At 57.2% G+C, this 16,587-nt stretch overlaps 1 protein-coding gene across 2 annotated transcripts; it reads right to left on the bottom strand.

Annotated features, from left to right (window-relative positions):
- Positions 1-450: 450 nt before the first annotated feature.
- POLRMT (RNA polymerase mitochondrial) lies at positions 451-16,073 on the bottom strand. Of its 2 annotated transcripts, none has more exons than XM_079328315.1 (21): positions 15,968-16,073; positions 15,339-15,434; positions 14,436-15,043; positions 13,114-13,244; positions 11,922-12,108; positions 11,364-11,513; positions 11,111-11,278; positions 10,615-10,785; positions 9,951-10,190; positions 8,937-9,716; positions 8,527-8,649; positions 6,706-6,828; positions 4,620-4,799; positions 4,432-4,518; positions 4,047-4,160; positions 3,463-3,512; positions 3,125-3,223; positions 2,722-2,794; positions 2,167-2,249; positions 1,725-1,795; positions 451-1,151 (listed from the first exon to the last, which is right to left on the bottom strand). In XM_079328315.1, the coding sequence occupies exons 1-21, from the start codon at positions 16,023-16,025 to the stop codon at positions 1,102-1,104; spliced, it is 3,642 nt and encodes a 1,213-aa protein (XP_079184441.1). In that variant the 5' UTR covers positions 16,026-16,073; the 3' UTR covers positions 451-1,101. The 2 variants fall into 2 exon arrangements, with proteins under 2 accessions (XP_079184441.1, XP_079184440.1); XM_079328314.1 differs by having other exon boundaries at positions 1,725-1,804; positions 15,968-16,072.
- Positions 16,074-16,587: the final 514 nt, after the last annotated feature.

Below are 16,587 nucleotides of genomic sequence, written 5' to 3'. Positions count from 1 at the left end.
CCAGCAGCTTTCCCCTCGCTCCAGCAGCAGCCAGGAAGAAGCTGGGTGCAGGCTGACTGAGGCTGTGGTTATAGGGCACAGCTGAGAACTGGGCCAAACACAGCTCCAGTTGCAAGGTTAAAACCATCTCCAGCACCAGCCCGGTGGAAAGGAGATGTGGGAAGCCACAGTCCAGGGAGAATGGGAGGCTCCTGGCTGGAAAAGCTGCAGTTGGCCCCTGGAGAGTCCAGTTCCCACTGTAGCTGCACTGGCACAATTCCATGTTTATGCTACAAAAGCATTTTCAGAATGTGACACCCCTGTGAGGCACCAAAGCCCAGCCAGTCAGCAGAACAGAGCCAGGCTGGGACACAGCAATCCCACCTCTCTGTGCCCCTGGCAAGGTAAGGCAAGAGCCCAGGCATCCCACAAGCTTCAGGCAAAGATCTCATGGAAGACACAAGTCCCATCTTGTATTTCAAAAAACATTTTATTTACAATATTATACATGTTGACCCCCAAGTTAGTGGTTTTCCCTGCTTGAGCCCCAGTGCGCAGCAGCAAAACCCATCCCTGGAAATGAGAGTCAAGAGTTGCAGAGGCTGCACTATGGAGAGTGAGGACAGTGCCCAGAGCTGGAGCAGAGCAGAGAGCAGCACCTGCCCTGTGGCCAAGAGCAGTGCTGGGGCTCCTGCTGTGGCCAGGTCGGTTGCCTGTCCCTCCAAGTCTGAGCCCTACTGGCAGAGAGGGACAGCACCCCAGGACAGACAACAGCCAGGTAAAGGACAGTGCTCACAGCACTGGGGTGAGGGCTGAGGGGAGCCACCCTGTCTCCTGCCACCCCTTCACCCCCAGCCCAGAGCTGCACCCTCTGCAGGGCTTGGTGCCCTCTCCCTGTGCTGGGACAGGCAGTGACAGCAAACAGTGCAGTGCCTCTGTCCCCCAACAGCTGCTCCAGCAAAATCTCAGTTTGCCCCAGCACCTCAGAGTGAGGCAGGGCTCTCTCTGGGCTGGAAGCTACAACTCCTTCCCCATCAGATGTGGAACAGAAGAACATTACAGGCCAGTGCCCACCACGGCTGGAGGTCCAGAGGTATCCCAGGGCCCTGTGGGCTGCAGGGCTCAGCTGAAGAAATATGTGGAATCCATCACCTGCTTCAGGTTGAATTCACCTGAGGGGAGTAAAGGAGAGGTCAGAGGAGAGCAAGGTGGGGATGGACAGGGAGAGAAAAGTGGCTTCAGTGTAGGAAGGATTCATTCCCCTGGACTGTGCTGCCCATGGAGTGCTGGGCCACTCCACACAGGGGTCAGTCAGAGCCAGATGGCCTGGCAGACACAGGGCTGAGGGATTAGGAGGAGTTAAACTAATTGCCTTAATCCCATTGCATGTGTATCATCTAGATCCTGGCAATTACCACGGCGAGTCCCTCACTCCCATCTCTGAGCAAATGCTCATGGTTGGAAACAGATGGGAGCAGAACAGGAGCAGGATGGGAAAAGCTGGGTCAGCCTGGGGGAAATCCCAGGGACTCAGCAAGGATGGCAGGGACCACTCACAAGAGTGCTACAGGGGAATGTGGACATGCTGGACTGTTCTGCCTCATGGCTCTGCAGTCCAGCATAGGAGGGGAAAGCTGATCCTAGGAGACAGCTCTGGTTTTTCATATTTTGGGGACCACTCCATCTCATTTCCCTTGTCTCCAAAATGCTCCTGAGCACTGCATGTTCCTGTCACATGCTCCTACCTGTCCTGGGAACATTTGACAGCTGCTCCATCAGTCTCTTCTGCCAATGGGCTATAGGCTCTGTGCTGGAGCTGGATGAACTGGAAGGAAGCAAATAAACATGGGTTATCTGGCACCAGGCACAGCCTCCTCTGCTCCCTACTGCAGCCCCTGACAACAGGATTCAGCTTTTCTAAAACAGACCATGCACCCCAGAGTGAGAGCAGGAGCCCAGTCCCAGCAGCCCAGGGCAGGCCATAAGGCTGCCAAACCCTCCCCTGGTTCTGCATCAAGAAGGTACAGAGCCCTTGGTTGTTACTCAGCTGTTGAAGGTGTTTTGGGTATTAGGCAATAAGGAAGGACAGCTTCCCCCCAGAGCAACCCCCAGGCAGATGACACAACCTGTGAGCACCTAGACACAACCTCTGGGAGGTAGGGAGGAAAACCAACAGGTCAGGAATACCTGCAATACTTCTCCAGCATGAACTCAGACAGATCCTGCAGAATCTTCTCACTGTGCAGAGCCACGAACTGCTGCCGACAGACCTGACCCAGGGAGACAATGAGGGGAGATGACAGTGAGGTGCAGCTTAGCAGGTGTGTCACTCCTTCCTCCAGTGACAGAGGTGAGGGGAAGGGGGAGCAGCAGGAGTGGGAAGGGGAGGCTGCCAGACAAGGGTGAAGGAAATCAGCCTGAGGAGGTGTGAAGCAGAGGTTGACCCTCATTAGTACAAAAGGTCTTGGGAAGGACCCAGGGCAGGGCAGGGGCACCAGCTCTGCCAGGGCTGTGTTCAGTGCCTGTTTCCACAGATTCTCCCCCACAAGCTCCCTGCAGAGAGGGAGGAGATGGGGCACCAGGAAATCGGCTGCAAGCAGCCAGCAAACATCCCAGGTTCACCTCAGCTGGGTGAATCAATCGGCCTATGGAGCAAAGCCCAGGGGAGGCGAGGCCTGGCATGGGCCCAGAGCACAGATCAGCAAGATCCTGCTCACAAGGGAGCCAGGAGGACACTCTTACCTGGTTCATGACATCCACGGTGAGCGCGTGAGTCCAGTAGCAATCGTGGACTGAGACGAAGGTCAGGCCCTTCCTGGGAGGAGGCAGAGGTGCCATGAAGCAGGGCTGAGACCCCTCTGGGTGATGGACCCACCCCACACAGAACCTCTGGCTGGGACAGGAGCAAGGACCACACAAGAGGAGGAAGGACTCCCTGCACAGCAGCTTTTCAGAAGGAGGTGGCCAATCCTGGGATCTCCCTGTCCCTGTCCTGCTGCCTCCTTTCCTTCTCTGCCAGGAGCCCCAAATGCCCACCCAGCAGGGACTCCTCAGTCCCATGTGGTGTCTTGTCCCAGCAATGTTCTCCCAGAACAGTCCTGAGCCAGGGAAGAGCCAGGTGAGAGCCCAGCTGCCCATGGCCTACCTGAGGCAGTGCAGTGCTGTGAGCATCATGTGTGTGGAGTCCAGAGAGTGGATGAAGTTGGGGGGAAAGGCATTCTTCTGCTTCACAGTGTCAGGTTTCCTGCAGGACAAAGCAGGGCCAAAAGCACTGGCACAGAGGCAGTGCCACCCCAGCCTGGGGGTAAGGGAGCTGCCCTGGAGGGCCCCAAGGCCCTGCTGCTCTGTCCAGCTCTCTGCAGCCCAGGGGGAGTAACAGGAGCTCTGGCACTCCTTGACAGCTTCCCTGATAGGAAGGCCTGGTCCCCAGAGCACAGGCTGGGGTCAGCAGGGGTGCAGTGCAGGCCATGGTTTTGTACTTACTGGCTGCTGTTGGAGTTTTTCACACTCAAACGCTGCATGCCACAATTCAGCTGTGGGGAGAGAGGGGACCCACTGTAACCCTGCACTTACTGGCAGCACAGGGGGCTGAGCACTGCCCCACTCTTCTGCAGAGGGGCCTGTGCCTTTCCAGGGTGTCTCAGTGACATCTTTCCCAGCAGCTCCCCTCCTGAGCGTGCTGGTAGGCATGTGAACCCCTTCACCCTCGCAGGGTGAATTGGCCCAAGCAGGGCTGCTGGAGCTGGGCTGGGGGGCTGTGAGTCAGCACAGCAGCACGTGGGAGGTGACAGCAGTGAGACTGAGTCACAGGAGCCCTGAGGAGGCTCTGAGAGCGGGGAACGGCCCGTGCCCCAGCTGCCTGAGTGGGACTGAGCTGCAGAGCTTCCTCACCAGCCCACCCACACACTCCAGGCTCTGCAGGCAGCCATGAGGCTGGAGGATGTGCCTGTACACAGGGATCCTACCTGCTCTGCAGGCTCACCCACCAGTGATGCCAACCTGCCTTTTCCCTGCTCCCACCGTGGCACAGGGAGGGTGTGCCATGAGCTCTCACACTGGACACTCACCACAGTGGACCTGGAGCGATAGTAGGGCTGGATGATGGGGAGTCCCAGTGGTGTGACCCACTCCACTGTCCGGCCCGACTGGGCAATGAGCTTGGCACTCTCTGTCAGCCAGTTCTGCAGAAGAGGAGAGAAAGCAGCTGGAGTTAGTGTGGAGCTGGGAGAAGCCATTCCCTCCCAGGCCACCCTCACTCCTGCCACAGACTGTAACAGTCCAGTGCTTACTGAGGAGTTTGGCACAATCCCACACCTCTGGGTTGGGGCAGGAAGATGCTCTCTGGGCTGGGATCCAGGAGAACCATCTCTCCCCAAGGATCATCCCATTGTCTATGTATGAATGGACCAGGGAAGAAGAAAAAGTGGAGGTAAGGGGTAACAGGCTCCTCACCTGGATATCTCGAGTCGCTGAGAACATCTCCTTGATGCTGTTGAACACCTGCTTCACCAGATAATGAGATGCTTCCCACAAGTACTCCTGGCACAAACCAGAGGCAAAGCCACGGGTCATACAAAGGGACAGTCAAAGACAGAGGAAAGTGACAGGACCCAGAGAGAGGGGACACACAGGAATGCTACCTCAGGGAACTCGTCGATCTCCTTGAGGCGTTTCTCTATCTGCAGGCGGCCGCCATAGCGAGTGACCCCGTACACCACCGTCATCACCGTCTGCTTCACCACCTTGCGGCTGATGAAGCCCTGCAGCACCTGGGCAATCTTCAGCCCCCGCTCAGCATCCTTCTTCCTGAACTCCTCCACCTGGGCACAGTGCCTCTGGGTCAGTGCTGCCTCCAGCCCCCTCCGTGGCTGCTGGTCTGTGGGACCTGCCCAGCTGTGAACTGCCGGGCTCAAGCTCCCATCAGAATCCCTGCAGCCTCTTTTCACCACCCTGGATAACAGCAGGTACCTGCTGAAGGGATCCAGCAGGGATAACTGTGCCTGCAGAGCCACACTAGGGATCCAGCAGGGATAACTGTGCCTGCAGAGCCACACTAGGGATCCAGCAGGGATAACTGTGCCTGCAGAGCCTTTCCTAGGGATCCAGCAGGGATAACTGTGCCTGCAGAGCCACACTAGGGATCCAGAATGGATAACTGTGTCTGCAGAGCCATACTAGGGATCCAGCAGGGATAACTGTGCCTGCAGAGCCACACTAGGGATTCAGCAGGGATAACTGTGCCTGCAGAGCCACACTAGGGATCCAGCATGGATAACTGTGCCTGCAGAGCCACACTAGGGATCCAGCAGGGATAACTGTGCCTGCAGAGCCACACTAGGGATCCAGCAGGGATAACTGTGCCTGCAGAGCCACACTAGGGATCCAGCATGGATAACTGTGCCTGCAGAGCCTTCCTAGGGATCCAGCATGGATAACTGTGCCTGCAGAGCCACACTAGGGATCCAGCATGGATAACTGTGCCTGCAGAGCCTTCCTAGGGATCCAGCATGGATAACTGTGCCTGCAGAGCCACACTAGGGATCCAGCATGGATAACTGTGCCTGCAGAGCCACACTAGGGATCCAGCATGGATAACTGTGCCTGCAGAGCCACACTAGGGATCCAGCATGGATAACTGTGTCTGCAGAGCCACACTAGGGATCCAGCATGGATAACTGTGTCTGCAGAGCCACACTAGGGATCCAGCATGGATAACTGTGCCTGTAGAGCCACACTAGGGATCCAGCATGGATAACTGTGCCTGCAGAGCCACACTAGGGATCCAGCATGGATAACTGTGCCTGCAGAGCCTTCCTAGGGATCCAGCAGGGATAACCTAGCCTGCAGAGCCTTTCCTAGGGATCCAGCATGGATAACTGTGCCTGTAGAGCCACACTAGGGATCCAGCATGGATAACTGTGCCTGTAGAGCCACACTAGGGATCCAGCATGGATAACTGTGCCTGCAGAGCCATACTAGGGATCCAGCATGGATAACCATGTCTGCAGAGCCTTCCCTAGGGATCCAGCAGGGATAACCTTGCCTGTGGAGCCTTCCCTGCTGCCTCAGCACTGTCCCTGGACAACCAGGTTGTGCCAGCTGGGACAAGGACACAGCTCAACTGTGGCTCAGAAGTTGGGTTCTCTTGCCTCTGTCCTTCAATGATACCTGAGCAAGCCCTGCACCTCCATGAACTCTTCCTGCTCTCTTGTGTGGTGCTGCCTGGAGAAAATCTGCTGAGACCCAGATGGGAGATCCAGGGTATAATGCCAGCTGAATGAGCCTCTCTGCACTCTCCCAGGGGAAAATTTCACATCATGTCTTGCCAAAGAAGCCAAAGACTCTGTAGCAGGACCAAGGCTGAATCTCTACACTTCCTCCAACTCAGCTCAAGGAAGAAAAATCTCATAACCCATGGTCCAGCTACCTGTGACCAAGGGATGTGGAACACACTCTGCTCTCTTCTACCTCTCCAGCCTAGTTCTCCCAGGCTTCATTCAGGACAAGTGAGGACAGCAGAAATCCCAGGGGGTTTCTCACAGGCACCTCTGTGAGGACAGATCTCCAGTCAGATCCTACCTGGGGACAGAGTCCCTGTCTCTGCCCAGCTCATGCCTCCCCAGCTCTCTGCACACTCATCCCCACCTTGCTCCCTGGGAGTGGGAGTCACCCTGTGCACACCAAGGCAGGTCCAAAAGGACCCTGAGTGTCCCCACTGTGCCTCACCTGCTGGGCCACTGCACTGTAGACATCCTGAGGGAGCCCAGAGGGCACCAGGTTGACGGAGGCGGCGCCGCTGAGGTCCCGGCCGAGCGCTGCATAGTGCTGCAGCCCATTGCAGGAGCCATCCTGCAGGAACAGCAGGGGGAAACAAGGAGTTAGTGTGCAAGAGCATGGGGGAAACAAGGAATTAGTGTGCAAGAGCATGGGGGAAACATGGAGTTAGTGAGTGGACAGCTCAACTGCCCCCTCCCCATGCACAGGTACTCTGGACTCAGGTGGTCATTCTCTCCACTCCCCTCTTCAGAGAGAGACCATCTCCCAGCAGTGACCATTTGCCTTCAGGCCAGGTTTCCTGCCTGGGTCTATTCCTAACTACTGTGACCTGTGAGGTTTAAAATCAGAAACCTCAAATCACCACCTCTGTAGGTTTCCAGACATCAAAGCTCTGTGGAAACACTGAAAACTGGAAAATTGGGAAAACACCAAATACATCTGGGATGCTAAAAGCAGCCCCAAGAACCAGCAGTCAAAACAACTTCAGCAGTGGGATCAGGGGCAGGAAAAGGCAGGCCAAGCCAAAGATCCCTCAGGAAGTCCCAGCTGGCTCTGCAGCTCCAGCCAGCTGCACTGCCAGCAGATGAAAACATCCCTCTGACAGAAACCAGCTCCCACCCAGACTTCCCAAAGCTGCATCAGAGGCACAGTGAGTGTCTGCCACAGCAGCTGCCCTTGCAGCCCTCGTGGGAAACAAGAGCAGCTTGGGTGAGACAGGACCTGAATGACAGTGCATGAAGATCTTGATTCTCCCCAGACTGCACTGGCAGCAATGTCTCTCACAGAGGTGCTGCCATTCCTGGCCCCTGGTGCTCAGGCTCTCCCTGGTCACAAGGAGCCACAGACACCCCAGGATGTCACGTTCCTCAAGCAGGGCCTCCCTTCCTCCTGCACGCTCTCCCCACTCCCTGCAGTGCAGAAAGGCATTGCCAGGACCTGACAGCTCTATTAACTGAGCTCTGATGACTCAGGCTGAATGAGACTCTGGTACCCTCCAAAAGAAGTCCTTGCTGATATTTCATTTGCTGCACCCTCCACACACCCTCAGCTGCCCTCTTGATCTTTTGTTGTCATCAAAATATCAGTCCTGACTGTCTCATGCATATTCTAGTCCATCACTACTGGCAGAACAACTGCTGCTCTCCCCACTTACTCATGGCCACTTGGTCTCCTCATAAGAGAAGAGAGGAGCCACTCCTCACCCATGACCACTATCAGCCTTGTCCCTGTGCAGCCAAGGAGGACAGGTGTCTTCAGGGAGCTGAGCAGGGATAGGGCACATAGTGACAGGCCACAGAAGGTGGGGGACCAAAACCTCTGTCCCTGTGCCCTTCCTCAGAGTCCCAGAGCTCCCATATTGGCTCCTGCAGAGATGCTTGGAGCAGGAGTGGAGCAAAGGCCCCCAAAGCACAGCTCTGAGCACTCCAGCCAGCCAGGTGTTGTCCTGCTGGGCCAACTTCCAGTCCTGATCCTGTGGCTGCAGGAGGTGACACTGGCCTGGCTCTCACCCTGCAGCAGCTGCCAGCAATCTCCCAGCTGGGCTCTGCTTGTGCCAAGGGAAGAGAGGCAGTCCTTGGTTGTAAGGGCTCACAGATGGCTGCAGGCAGCAGCAAATCACCAGAGCTCTCATGCCAAGATGCCCAACACTGCATTCCCACTCCTAAGAAAACCCAGCCACATGGAACAGGGATTGCAGAGCTGGGGGCCTGGATTCTCCTTTCCTGCCCTGCTGAGCCTCACACAGGCTGTGAGGATCTGCCAGGCTCTTACCTGGTGAACTGGGAAGTGAGAGATGTAAGCTGCTGGATCTGGAGACCTCGAGGCTTTGGCGATTTCCATACAGCATGCCAAGGCTTGCCAGGGCTCGTCAGTGTCCATCCACCACTTCCTGCCCTGGGAAGGAGAAAGCACAGGCTGGTGCTCCAGGAGCAGGCAGTGCTCCTGTGCCCCTCAAATCACAGGCCCCTGAGTATCTGGGATGTGCTGGCACAGCACCTCCTCCCACCATACCTCCACTTCCCTATTTTCCATCATGTTTTCAGACAGGAACGGGTTATTTAGGAACCTCTGCATTCCTTTTTCCCCTTTTTATCTCTCAAAAGTGCATCTTCTAAAATATTTCTGTTTCAAAATCGATTCTGATTTCCATTTCATTTCAATTCCCAGAAGCTCCCACGTACCGTGAGCGGGTGGTCAGCCGAGTCCAGGATGTCCTCCATGATTTCATTGGCATACTCCAGCCGCTCCTGCAGAGCATTCTTCTTCTTCAGCCCTGTCAGGTTGATGAGGTGAATCTTCAGCCAGTCAAGTCCCTTGGGCCCCAGAGGCCTCCCCTCTGCAAACAGCAGGATGGCCCTGGTGACATCGTTGCCCAGGTGGTTGAAATAGGGCGGGCATGGGTAAGTCCTGCCACGGAAATCCATGTTGTGGGGGAACCAGAACACTTTGTCCCTGACGTAGTTGGCGATGGAGAGCTTGTAGAGCGCGTCCATGCGCAGGCTGTGCATCTCTGCAGTCTTCTTCTTGCACAGGAACAGCTCATGCTTGAGGCTCTTGCTCCAGGTGAAGGAATTGCCAGGAGCAGTGGGAGGCTTGGGAGCCTCAGAGAGGGGTGGTGGGATGTCCAGCTTCTCATCTCCTTTGTCATTGAAAATGGAGATGATAATATCCAGCACTGGCTTGTTGATCTTCCAGGCACAGTTGCCCAGCTGGTTCAGGGCATCCAGCACGGGGTGGAGGTTCACCAGGGGACACTGCTCCAGGAGCATCTGGTGGTGGGAGCTCTCATCCATGAAGCGCATCAGCTTGGTTTCACTGAGGACAAAGGCACCAAAACTGGGGGAGGTCCAGGGCACTGGGGGGCACAGCATGGGCATGGCAGAGGAGTTGAAGGTCAGCGTGGTCTCTGCAGCTTTTGACACAAGCTTGGAGTAGATGGGATGGGGCTTTATCAGCCCGACCTGCAGAGGAGGATCAGCAGGAGAGAATTAGGGCAGGATTGTGGAAGAGCCTGTGGTCAGTCAGCCACTCCATAGGGATTGTGCCAAGTAAGGAGAGCACCCACACAGAACCAAGGGCTCCTCAAAGCATCCCTGAGCAGGAGTGACAGCAAGAACAGCAAAGGGCCTTGCAAGGCTCTGATTTTGAGGAAGGGGTATCCTGCACAGCCCCAGAGCATCCAGGATGAGGCTCACCTGCCAGTTACTGTAGAAGGAGTAGACATGGTAGAGGGCAGGGATAGGCTTGGACTCCAGGCGATGGTTGAGGATGTTCCTGGGCACCTTGACAGCCTTCACCAGGAGCTCCAGCATGTGCATGCCCAGGCGCATGAGGAGCACACAAGGCCAGCTGCAGCTCTTCAAGCTCAGGGAAGGTCCATAGCCTGCTTCTGCCACCAGCTTCTCCCAGTATTCCCGTGGCAAATACTGTTTGGGCTGGGAGGTGGAAGGAGAAAATGGAGTCAGCTGGAGGGGATCCATCTACCTGGGATGTGGCTCTGAGAAGGACTCTGCTATCTTTTTGCTCCCATAAGGTCCTCCTGGATAGAAGTGTTTGGGGAAGGAGGGCTGAGGAGGCTGGGGTGAGCCCAACAGTGAGAACAGGAACAGTGGCACTGCAAAATCTTTCCTCTTGCCACACCCTAGTGCTGACACCCTGTTCTCAAAGCATCCTGCCCCTCCTGCCCAGACTGCATACCTGCCTGCACCTATGATCACTCAGCTCTGAGAACAACCTGCTCACCTGACCCTCAAGGTGCCCAGGGCAGTGGCCTCGGCCCCTTTCTCCCCTCTTGTCCTCTCCTGCCCTGCAAAACCCAGAGCTTTCCTGCATGGGACACCTGGCTCCAAGGACACCTACCTGGCTGTCCTTTGCCAGCAGCTCGATGTAGTTCTCATAGATCTTCTGCACCTTCTCCAGCTGGCAGCTGCGCAGCTTCCTCTGGATGACGTACCTGTCATAGACTTTGGAGCCCAGCTCCCTGGCCAGGACTGCCAGGGACTCACCTTGTGGAGACAGATCATTGAGGATCTGGGAAAGGAGAAGATAAAGAGGGTATTAGGAAGGAGGAACAGAGAGACACAGCAGAGAGACAGAATAGGAGTTAAAGCAGGAAGCACAGGAAGATGCTGATTTCCATGATACTGAACAGATGGTGAGGAAGCAAAAACAACCAGGTCAGAGCATGGATTTCTCTGGCTGCTCTGCAGAGGGAGCAGACAGCCCTGCACTAATAACCTGGTAAAACTCTCAGGAAATTCCAATTCTGCTGGCTCAAGTGGGACATCAGTGCTGTGTGACAGCCCCATGGCTAACAGTCCAGCCCCACTCCTGTGAGTGCAGGGCAGGCTCTTACCTGCAGCATGATGTCCACATACTCCTCATCTGGCAGCAGGCACAGGTAGGGGTAGAGCACACTGTACTTTGACAGCCTCTTGGGCTGGACCATGCTGCGCTTGGAATTCTGCAGGGCCTGGAGGATGGCGTCGTGCCACTGGGAGCGCAGCGTGCCCAGCAGCTCACGCTGCAAGGAAGAGGGAGAGAGCTGCTCAGCATCCCTCAGCTCTCACACACAGGCCCTGAGGGCTGCCCCAGACCCCTGAGCTTACTGCTTTGACGGCCTGTGGGGTCAGGGGCTTGGCTGCCTCCACTGACTCGATGGTTATGGTGTTCTTCAGCTCCATCTCCAGCTGCTGCTGGAAGCGCTCCTGCAACTCCTTCATGGAGAAATCCAGCTTGGGGTATGACACCATCGTCTCCTACAATGGGAGAGAGGCAGTCAGGGCCAAAAGTGGGAGGAAGAAAACCTGTGTTTGCTCTCCCAGCTTCCCTGCAAGAGGTTTGTGGCACAATTCTGGCTGAAAGCACCTTGCTGGGATCTCTGGGTTCAGAGGTCTCTGGCAGGCAAACCCCAGAGGCTGCTCTGCTCCTGTGTTATGGCCAAGCACCTCCCCAAGCATCCCCTCCTGTGCATGGAGACCATCTCCAGGCCCCTGCTTTGCTGTTCCCCTGTAAGGCTGTTGGTAACATCATTCATTTGATGATTTGTGTGGGATATCAAGTAGAGATCAAGTTAAAAGGTTCTTCCTTTTTAGCCCTCCTCTGGGCTAAAAACCTGTAAAAACCACCTGGCCAGTTTCACCACCTCCCTGAGTGCTGTGGCTTACTCTGGAATAGAAGTCCTGGAGCAGAGAAGACTTGGAAATGTCGGGGCTGGGTGGAGGAGGCAGCTGGTAGTTGGGCTGGACAGTTCTGATGGCCCTCAGCACCATCTCCTTCTCATCTCCCTCAAACAGGCACTTTTGGAAGATCTCATCCACATGGAAGCCACTGCTCTTCAGCTGCTGCAGATATCTGAGGAGGGGCAGACAGGACAAGCTCGATCTTCCCCAAGGGCCTGAGCATGGTGTACAGAAGCTGCCAGGGCAGGAGCTGCCTCAGCACAGCCTGTCCCACAAGGTCACCCTCCTCAGGTTACAGGGATCAGGTGTCCATCCCTCAGCCCTGCACTGCTGCAGAGCTTCCTGGGCAGGGAGGCTGAGCTGTGGCCACAGCAGCACCAGGCAGCCCCACAGCCTGTGCTGCACTGACACAGCTCCCACACATCCAGCACAGCCACTGCCAGTCCCCTCAGAGCCAGCTGAATGAAGACATTCCCCTGAAGGCATCTAGAGCTTGTCAGCAGCCAAAAGACAGAGAGGCCAGTGATACATCCCTGAGGTTCAGCACTTCAGAAGCTTTCTCCATCATCTGGAGAAGAGCTGGCTGTACCTCCAGCCCCAGGCACTGCCCCTAGGCCCAGCCTGTGGGATCTTCCAGGGCTCTTTCAGCTGCCCACTTTAGCACTGAAACTTTTCTGTCCATTATACTCCATAAAATCTACCTGAATTTCCTGACCAAGCTTCTCTGGAGAGCCCTGCAGGAATCAGCTGATTCCTGAGGGACTGAGCCAAAAAGGGCAAACTCCACATAAGAGCCATAAAAACAGAGAAGCCAAACCATTCCCAGCAGGCAGCAATGGAGGGGCCAGAAGGAGCGAGATGCCTGGGATGGGTGTGGAACTAAGGAGTCCCTGACTGGAGAGGGTCTCTCCCAGCCCAGCTCTGGGGGGAACAGTGCCTGTTCTCACCTACATCTCCTCCCTGTGGACAATCTCAAACTCCTCAGCAGCTGGGAGTGGCAAGGAGGGTGCTCCACCCACCCCGAAATCTGGACACGAGAAACAGATCAAAGCACCCAGATGAGCAGGCAGGAGGGGCAGCTCTTCCTGACCCCAACCCACTGCATTTCCCAGTTCTCCAAGCACAGGATGTGGAGCTGCTGCTCCCAAGGCTCAGCAGGACCTGGGGGAGGTGTTACCTCAGGATGGCTTTGGGAGGAGATTTGCTCCGGCCCATGCACTCCAGGGCCACTGCATAGGAATCCAAATTGGGCCGGAGGCTGGTGGACTCCAGGATGGAAAACAAGCGCTCGATGCGATTCAAGCTGCCCTGCAGGTGAGAAGGGAAGGAGGCTGTGGAACTGAGCAGGGAAGGAGGCTGTGGACACTGAGGAGAGAAGGAGGCTGTGGACACTGAGGGAAGGAGGCTGTGGACACTGAGGAGGGAAGGAGGCTGTGGACACTGAGGAGAGGAGGAGGCTGTGGACACTGAGCAGGGAAGGAGGCTGTGGACACTGAGCAGGGAAGGAGGCTGTGGACACTGAGGAGAGAAGGAGGCTGTGGACACTGAGCAGGGAAGGAGGCTGTGGACACTGGGGAGGGAAGGAGGCTGTGGACACTGAGGAGAGAAGGAGGCTGTGGACACTGGGGAGGGAAGGAGGCTGTGGACACTGGGGAGGGAAGGAGGCTGTGGACACTGAGGAGAGGAGGAGGCTGTGGAACTGAGGGAAGGAGGCTGTGGAACTGAGCAGGGAAGGAGGCAGTGGACACACTGAGGAGAGGAGGAGGCTGTGGACACTGAGCAGGGAAGGAGGCTGTGGACACACTGAGGAGAGAAGGAGGCTGTGGACACTGAGGAGGGAAGGAGGCTGTGGACACTGAGCAGGGAAGGAGGCTGTGGACACTGAGCAGGGAAGGAGGCTGTGGACACTGAGCAGGGAAGGAGGCTGTGGACACTGAGCAGGGAAGGAGGCTGTGGACACTGAGCAGGGAAGGAGGCTGTGGACACTGAGGAGAGAAGGAGGCTGTGGACACTGAGGAAGGAAGGAGGCTGTGGACACTGAGGAAGGAAGGAGGCTGTGGACACTGAGGAGGGAAGGAGGGTGTGGACACACTGAGGGAAGGAGGCTGTGGACACTGAGCAGGGAAGGAGGCTGTGGACACTGGGGAAAGAAGGAGGCTGTGGACACTGAGCAGGGAAGGAGGCTGTGGACACTGGGGAAAGAAGGAGGCTGTGGACACTGGGGAAAGAAGGAGGCTGTGGACACTAACACCAGTGGCCCCAATGTCACAGAGCCCCTTTACTCCTGTTCAGATTTTTGTCACATCTACCCTACTGCTCCCCACTCCCTTCTTCCTCTCAAAGCCACATCACACAGATCTGTGGCCTCATGCCAGCTCAGCCCCCCTTGCCAGAAGCACTGCTTGAACACTTGCTGAAGTGACAACCCCAGGTGAAACCAGCTGGAGGCTCCTCCCCACGAGCCAGCCCTGTCCCACCCAGAGCAGCCCAGCTCGGTACCTTCCTGGCCCAGCTGCGCATCACAATGTTGTAGGCACCAATGTCCAGCACCTTGCTCTTGACTGGAGAGCTCTGGCCCAGCAGCAGGAACCGCTCGGCCTCCTCGGGCTGCTGCAGGAACAGGAAACACTCCAGGTTGCATTGGATTGTCTGCTGCAGGGCCTGCTGGTTACTCCTGTCCTTTGGCATCATCTGAGGTTTCTTCAACCCCGCACCTTCCTTCGCTTCCACCACCCTGGGTTTGCTGTGGGGGCTGCCAGAGCTCTGGTTCCAGGATATCTTTGGGATGTTGGGGTTCTTCATGGTTTTGGCTTTGGTCTCTGCCTTGACATCTAGCTTGTCCTGGCCCTCCAGAGATAGCTGGGAGGCAGCACTGGGTAACTCCTGCTTCATCTTCAGCTGCTGGATGTACATCTCCTTCTGCAACTTTTTGGCCCAGGTGCTGGACCGGGCCAGGCCATCACCCCATGCCCTGGGCTGCTTCTCCTTGGGGCCAGGGTCCACAGCCTCCTGGTATTTGTCATTGTCCACTGCATCCAGTTCCACTTTGCTGACAGTCACCTGTGGGACGTTACTGCCTTGGAGCTGCTTTGCTCGAGCTTTGAGCACTAGTGGGAAACAGAGAGAGGTGATGGGAGACAAGGCACAGCACAAGGCTCTGTCCTGCCCTCACTCTGGAAGTATTAAGATCATGCTCAGAAAAAAAGGATTCACATAAAAACTTCATCTCTCCTTGGCCAGGGCCATTCCCAGAGATACCAACCATTGTTTCTCTGAGATCTACCTGGAAGCTGGGGACCACCCCAGCATCCCAGGAACCCAGCACTGTCCCTGCCAGGCAAAAAGCAACAGCTCAGGCTGGTCTGACTGCTGTCTGCTCACTGCAGCTCTCCCAGCACTCACCTTCCAGCAGCTCTGTTCTCTCACAGGTGCCATTTCTGTTTGCCTTCTCCTTGGTGCTGGCAGAGGAGTAGCTCCTGAAGATTCTCCATGCAATCCCTGCCATGAAAGAATGCAAAGGGAGTCAGAAAAAGCCTCATTCCCTCAAGCACTCCCTGTCCCCCACTCTGCCCCATGGGCTCAGCTGGGCATGGACAGAGTGAGTGAGGGATGTTTCTCATCTCAGCTGCTCCAGCAGCAGCACAGGAGGGCAGGGGGGACAGGGACACCCCTCATGCCCGAAACCAGAGGCTCAGAAGGAATATAACACCACAAACCCCAGCGCTGTGAACGGGGTGCCAGCACCCCAAGACCCCCAGAGCAGGGACCTGACCCAGAGCCCCTGGATCAGTCCTTTGGAGAGTAACAATATCCCAGCACTTCCACAGCCCCGGCTCTATCCCTGGGACGCTCACGAGGCAAAAAGACCCTTCCACCTTTCAGGTGTATCCCAGAGAATGCTCAGGATCGTGGGACGTCCCGGCCCAGCTCTGCCCGCACACTCGGGCCGTGTCCCGGTCTCCTGGTGTCCCCGCCAGTCCCTCCATGCCCGCTGGTGCCTCGGTGTCCCCCCGCTCCCCGTTCCCGCTCACCGGGGCCCCTGAGCCCGCCCGGGCCCCTCAGCACCGCCCGCAGCCTCAGCAGCGACATCCCCGGGCCACGCGCGCCAGGCGCATGCGCCGTCCCGCCGCGCCAGCGCGGGGCACGCCGGGAGCGCGAGTCCCGCCACACCGGACTACAACTCCCATGGGGCAGCGCGGCAGCGCCCTGCGCCCCCTGGCGGCCATGGCGGCCCCGACGGGGTGGGTCGGGACGAGCGCGGCTCACGGGACGCGGCGGAGGGTCCGGGAGGTGGCTGATCCCGGGGAAAACGATGGAGCCCGGCTGGCCCGCGCCTCTCCGGCCCGAGCTCGGCGCCTCTCGGGCCGCGCATCAGACGGACACCACCGTTCCCATGTCCTGGGCCACAGCATCCCCGCGCCCTCCATCTCTCCCCACACTCTGTGCCCGCGGCGCTCGTCCCTCGCCCGTCCATCGCGGCTGACGGCAGATACCGGAGCGTGCGGTGCCCAATCGGACTCCCGGCGGTCGTAGGCGAGTGACGGCGGCCGGTGACCAGGGACAGCCGTCGGGGCGCCGATTTATGAATGGGAGGCACCGCCCCAGCCCCCGCCCCGCCCATTCGCCGCCACTGCCCCGCCCCGGGCCGCCC

The sequence above is a fragment of the Erithacus rubecula genome, assembly GCF_903797595.1.
Source record: "Erithacus rubecula genome assembly, chromosome: 28".
Taxonomy (NCBI): Eukaryota; Metazoa; Chordata; class Aves; order Passeriformes; family Muscicapidae; genus Erithacus; species Erithacus rubecula.
The sequence above is the reverse complement of the archived record's forward strand: the minus strand, read 5'-3'. Positions and strand labels throughout refer to the sequence as shown.

Excerpts from the sequence above, each read along its gene's own strand:
- POLRMT (XM_079328314.1), bottom strand. The coding sequence starts at position 16,025 with ATGTCGCTGCTGAGGCTGCGGGCGGTGCTGAGGGGCCCGGGCGGGCTC. Across the intron at positions 6,829-8,526 it reads CTCACTTCCCAGTTCACCAG|GATGGCTCCTGCAATGGGCT; the intron begins GTAAGAGCCTGG and ends CTGTTCCTGCAG. Across the intron at positions 2,795-3,124 it reads ACAGCACTGCACTGCCTCAG|GAAGGGCCTGACCTTCGTCT; the intron begins GTAGGCCATGGG and ends GCCTCCTCCCAG.